We start from the raw sequence: 6,000 nt of genomic DNA, 5'->3' as shown, positions 1-6,000 counted from the left end.
AGAGCTACAACAAGTACAGCTACATTATGAAGTCTTTATGCAAAATATTGGAAGAAAATTCCAAAGGCTGATTTATTTTCACTTGTTAGTTAAAATTCAGTTGTGCTTTAATAACTGAAAAGCAGAAGTTGTGTAAAAAGTCAGGTGATGAAAAAAAGTGAATACAAAAGTACAGTGGCAATATAAGAACAAGGGAGGAAAAAACCCGGTAAGATTAAGAATAGCATTTAAATATAAAAATTTATTTAGGTGAAGTCACAAACAGTTTGATATCAATTTACAAACATTTTATGTTATGCATATTATTGGAAATATTGAGAAAGGGAGAGGAGATAATGGCAACTTTTTCCTGAAACAATTAAAGGCAAACCCTTACCATAATGTGCATTACTGGATCACAGTATTACCTTAACCATACCCCTCAGTATGCGAGGAAAAAGAAGAAAACAAAATACTGAGATGCAGAATGAAAACTGTGAATCAGTGAAAAAGATTTTCATGAACACCAGACTACAAAGGTCTAGTCTGATGATCAGGATTTTAAGTATTCTACTAGGATAAAAACAGAATTATAACTTAGGTCAATCATTATAATTGATGAAGGACTTTGTAATGCACAATTCGGCTATCTGGCAATGACAGCAACAGTTAATGCAGAACAATGGAGAAGATATTGAGCCTCACAGAATAATTCTGTTGACAACCTGAGTTATTATCCCGAGTGTATGATACTTTTTTGAGTCAAATACACATTTATGTTGCAGATACTCTCAATGAAATGGCAAAAGTAACAGCTGTAACAAGACAAGTTTTGATTTATTTTTAACAAATATAATACACAGGGTTTTGAAGTGTCCGGTTGTGATCTGCAAAGATCCAGGATTGCACACAAGTTTGGTCAAATGAGAAGATTTTATCTGTGCATTAAACTGGCTTTTACTTTCAAAGTAGTATTTTAGGGCAGGATTCTCCTCCGGGAGAGTGTTCCTGACCTCATTCAACCAGTGTTCAATTTATTCACCTTCCTGAATCTTTGCCCTCTTTGGATAGTCTGTGACAAGTGCTGCGCTGCAGGAATTCCTGTTTTCCAGCAAACTGGCTTGCTCTGCAGGTTTGTAGTCCATTGTTACAATTGCTGATTGGGTAAAATGAATTTCCTACGTCTTCTCTAGCACAGCTTGCAACGCAACAGAAGCAGAGGTAAAAGAATGCACTAGAATACCAGAGCTCCACTTAAACACCAACGGAGTCAGGCTGTTGGCACCAATAAGAAATTCTGCATTTAACAAATCTGCAAATATTTAAGATCCAAAGTTATTCAGTTTTATAAATAAACTCACCCACTTAGTCTGACTCCCATCCCAACTGGTCTTCTGTTTTCATGGAGTCTGGGAAAAAAAAGAGAAGTTATGAAGTCTGAAGTTATACATACACACATAAATTTGCAGGAATAAATCTCAGCTATCCTACATATGCGCTAATTACCACACTCAAACTAAAACTAGGATTTCTGACTTTGTTGTTTCCACGTAAAGTAAAGCTACAGCTCTTCACCAGTGCCTTAGAAAGGACAGCTATCTTCAGACACAACACTTTGTATACTTTGAATTCATTTTACTGTTGAAATGCATTTATCTGTGGAAATGCAGAATTAAAAATAAAGGCACTAAACTAAATGATGCTGAAATTTAAGGAGTCTTGGACTAAAAGGGGAAATGAAATCCAGTCAGGCTGCTTAGCGCTATCCCTCAAAACTACAAAATCAGTTCAAACCAACAATCTGGGAAAAATGCAAAACACCTCCTCTTCCTCTTGACAGCATGAATGTAGAAAAGCTTAGGTTCTGCCTAAAGTCTTAAGCCCATAAAAGGCTATTCTCTGCCATTTTAATTCTCTGGTTCTTTTGCCCAAGTGTTATGTCACATCTTATTTTGCTGAAGTAGTTTTACACAACATAAACAGAGCTTGCAAGGAGCTGGGGAGATGGGGGGAAATGCACAGGTCACCTCCAAGAAAATATTGTCTTGCTGTGATCCTGCTAATGATAAACTCAAGCTTTAGCCTAGTCCTCACCTACATTTGACAGCTGCTCAAACCATCATTTCATTTAAAGAAATTTTTAAAGAGTTATAGGAGACTATATGCTACCAATTAAAAACTGCTCTAATAACGGAAAGCTGGCTGAAACCACAACAGTTAATTACACAAGTTGAACTTTTTCATTGTGTTGCTAAAATACTACTCATTTTACAAACATTAAACTTTTGGTATTTTTAAGTTAAAATAAACATGTTTATTTTTTTCTTTATACAGTTTCTGGGGGAATAATGCATCAGTCCCACTGATAAAAATCAACTAGGAAATTTCCATGAAATCAAAGGGTATCAAGACCCCTGGTGCCTCAGCAGACAACTGAGCAAAGCTCAGCACTGACAGACCAACTGTTGTGGAAGAAGTTACAAGAGTGGTTACATGACAAACTGAAGGTCCAGTTTCAGATGAGATGAAAGCTATAAACCATTGCCCATCTGGTGATCACATTAGATCTGTAGGAAAAGAAGAACTGAGCTGTTCACCTTGAGACTGGAGAAATGTAAACAGATCTATCAGAAAAAGTTGCAGAACACAGAGCATCAGCCACAGAAGGTACAAGGCCAACAGGCCTGAGTGTATCTATCTATCTTACTGCATGGTGTTTGCTCCCTTTCTTTGTCACAGGTTGGCTTAGAGAAGCTGCTTTTGATAGGTACCAGAGGCAAGACTTGGTGTGGTACACCAAGCATTTTCAGATGCCTTGAAAAGGGACCAGGGACCAGGCTAACATCAAAGTCAAAGAACTTAGCCCCTCTGTACTGGCAATCCCAGGGAAGCACTGCATCTGCTAACTTAGCAAAAATTCTTCTGGAAGGCAGAGTGTCTTTCTACAGTTGTTAAAAAAAAAAAAAAAAAATTGGTTAGAAATAACCATAGCCAATATAATAGAATCTGTCACCATTCAGCTGGCATGAAACTCAACATTCAGCGTTTTCTGTGCTGGGGATTTGGCAGACTTCAGTCACCAGTGTAAGAGAAGCAGCACAACCCCTAATATAGATAGGCAGTCCTTTGTAGCTGTGGAGCTTAGCATCATGCCTCATGCAGGAAAAAGGGTAAACCTGCCTGCATCCACCACAGGTTATAAAAATTCATACAGTGATGCCATAATGAAAGCAAAAGAAGTACACAAAATCCTCCCTACTTCTCCTAATCACACTCATCACTTCCCACAAAACAGGTTCTAACTTGTGGATTAGATCTCATGAGCCCCAAAACAGGTTTTATCTTCAAATCACAGTGAATGTGCACACTGTAGCCATTCTTATTGAAGTTTATCTTTATTCACATCAATTTTTTGCCATCCCACGCTGCCTGCAACTGCCCACATACTCCCACAGTAACAGGAGAGTCTGTACTCTTTGCCTTACATAAAGCTAATTGTACTGCTGAGAAAGTTGATTTTTTTAAAGACAACTCAGAGGAAAAGAACAAAACCACAGAACATCTTTCTTCTAATGTCTTCAGGAAAATGCAAAAATATACCAGGAGTTATTTGGGCTCCTATTTCCTGGTGGCTGGAGCAATGCTCAAACATTTGCTCAAGCATCCATCCACGTGCACACCTCTCACGGTGGCCAGCTAGGCACCCGTGACACCGTGTCCCCAAGGTCAGCACGAGCAAAAGGTCAGTGCCACGAGACGAGAGCTGCCGACCAAGGGCACCCCAACTGCCCCTTTCTCCTCTTCCCGTCCGAGGGAGCACCATGCCCAGCCAGCAGAGCAGAGAAACACGCGGCCATCGGCCCATCACACCTGGCTTTTGTCCTCCTGCTTGGGGCTCTGGCCGGGCGGTGGCGGCTGGGCCGGCGAGGCCTGTGTCTCGCTATCAGCACGCGGGCGCCTGGGGACAAGCGACTTGAGGGGCGCCATCCACTTCATCCACAGGTCCAAGTCCACGTCGCCCCAGGGCAGTGAGGGGTTCTTGGCCGCCCGCCGCCGGAAGTCCTCATCGTAGTTCATCCAGGAGGTGCCGCCGTAGGTGGCGTGCAGCTTGCGGATGGTGTCCAGGTACTTGAACATGGCTCCGCAGCGCGCCGGGTGCTTCTCGCACAGCACGCTGGCGTACACCAGGAAGGCCGAGACCCACTGGTCCAGCGTGTCCCCCGGGCGCGGGCCGTGCTCGGGGGCCAGCTCTGTGTGGAGCAAGGAAAAGAGGTCAATGAACTCCCCCCGCCAGATCCGCTCCTTCGTGGCCTTGGCCAGCTTGTAGCCCAGCGGCCGCCGCAGCCCCACGTAGGGGGTGGCCGCCGCCTCGGCTTCGCCCTGCCCCGCTGCCGCTGCCGGAGCCGCCGCCGGAGCCGGAGCCGGGGCCGGGGCCGGGGCCGGTGTCGGGGCCCCGGCCGCGCCGCTCGCCGCTGCCCCCTCGGCGCATGGGCTGGCGGCCGCCGCCGCCGCCCCCAGCGCGGCCTGGCGCTCCAGCCAGCGCGGGTTCACGTAGACGGTCCGCAGGCGCGGCGCGGCCCCGGCCGCCGCCACCGCTGCCGCCCGCGCCGAGCCCTCAGCGCCGGGCTGAAGGCGCAGCACGGCCAGGGCGGCGGGCGCGCCGGCGGGCAGGTCGCTGCCGTCCCGCCGCGGGGCCGGCTGGGCCGCCGCCGGCACCTGCAGCAGCGAGGGCGCCGCCCAGGGCGGGGAGCCGCCCCTAGGCCCGGCCGCCGCCGCCAGCGCCTCTAGGCCCGGGAGGCCGAGCCGCGAGCCGGGCGCCACCGCGCCGAGCACCCATCGGGTCTCGGCGATCCCGGCGCGGTCCCGGGGGCTCCGCGACCTCCCCTCCTCGCGCCGCCCGGCGAGCGCCGTCCCCAGCGTCAGCGGGGCCGCGGCTCCGGCCCGGCGGCGGCGGCGGCTCCGCCGCCTCCCACGTGGCATCGGCACGGCGGCTGCGGGCGGCGCGCGCGGCGGGGGGCGGGGCCATAGCCCGGATCCCCGCCCCCGGGCGGCCCCGGCCCCGCCCCCCGCGGCCCGGCGGTGCCGGCGCGTTCCGTGGGTTTGGCTGTGAGGGGCTGCCCCGGCCTGCGCGGGAGCCCCGGGCGCGCCCCGCTCGCTCTCTCTCGCTGGAAAAATAACCCCGGCGAACCGGTGAACGCATCTGCGTGCTCTGTCTCTCTCTCTCTCTCTCTCTCTCTCTTTATATATATATATCTAAATGTACGTATGTACGTATATGCACACACATACACAAATATGTACACCATATTTAGTTCTATGTACGTTATGCTGTGCAATAGATTTGCACGCTGTGTGTATTACTTCTGTACGGATATGTAGTGGGCACTCCGATGTCAATACAATTGCTTCAGTATAGCAAATGTTTTGAGGAGTAATGGCATTGTATCATTTCTCCCTTCCGGTATAAATAAGCCTGTTTCCTTTACGGAAAATGGCTTTTTTGTTGGGTTGGCTTTTTGTTTTCTTTTTATTATTTTTTTTTTAATTTTTGGTGCTGTCATACAGATTCATCTTTCCTAGCTAAGCGCCGAGTAGATCACCAGCTGGGTGAAGGTTAAACCCCAGAGGAGCCAAAGCTGGGTGCTGGCTCCTTGTGTGGACTTAGGCACCCCACTCCACAGCTGCTTCCACAAACACTTCTGTAGCAGTCTCTCTTCTGGAGGAGCAGCCTTGACTGCTGTGCTGAAATGGCTATAGATCAATTCCACTTCAATAAAGACAAAAGTTCTGTCAAAAAAAAACCAAACACAGTTCTTTCATTTTTCACACAAAGTCTGGAAGAGATACATTGTAGATAAAAGTCTTTTTGTCGAAAAAAATCAAATCCCAGGAATGACAAAGTTAGGAATTCTTCTGTAAGAAAAAAAAAAGTAAGGTAAAAGAGTGGCTTTGTTGGCTTTTTTTGTGTGTTTTTTTGGTTGCTTTTTTAGTTTTTTTTGTTTTTTAATGCTTAATAAATTC

General features: G+C 47.6%; 1 protein-coding gene across 1 annotated transcript; it reads right to left on the bottom strand.

Moving 5' to 3' along the window:
- Positions 1-221: 221 nt before the first annotated feature.
- On the bottom strand, positions 222-4,959 carry LOC134057922 (skin secretory protein xP2-like). Its single transcript, XM_062514964.1, has 3 exons — positions 3,850-4,959; positions 1,341-1,388; positions 222-1,254 (listed from the first exon to the last, which is right to left on the bottom strand). Exons 1-2 carry the CDS (start codon positions 4,957-4,959, stop codon positions 1,380-1,382), a joined length of 1,119 nt encoding a protein of 372 aa, XP_062370948.1. The 3' UTR covers positions 222-1,254; positions 1,341-1,379.
- Positions 4,960-6,000: the final 1,041 nt, after the last annotated feature.

The sequence above is a fragment of the Cinclus cinclus genome, chromosome 2 (genome assembly GCF_963662255.1).
Source record: "Cinclus cinclus chromosome 2, bCinCin1.1, whole genome shotgun sequence".
Classification (NCBI taxonomy): domain Eukaryota; kingdom Metazoa; phylum Chordata; class Aves; order Passeriformes; family Cinclidae; genus Cinclus; species Cinclus cinclus.
This window is presented reverse-complemented; position numbering and strand designations above follow the sequence as displayed.

What these genes read in the sequence shown, in the direction of transcription:
- LOC134057922 (XM_062514964.1), bottom strand. Translation starts at nt 4,959, where the DNA reads ATGCCACGTGGGAGGCGGCGGAGCCGCCGCCGCCGCCGGGCCGGAGCC.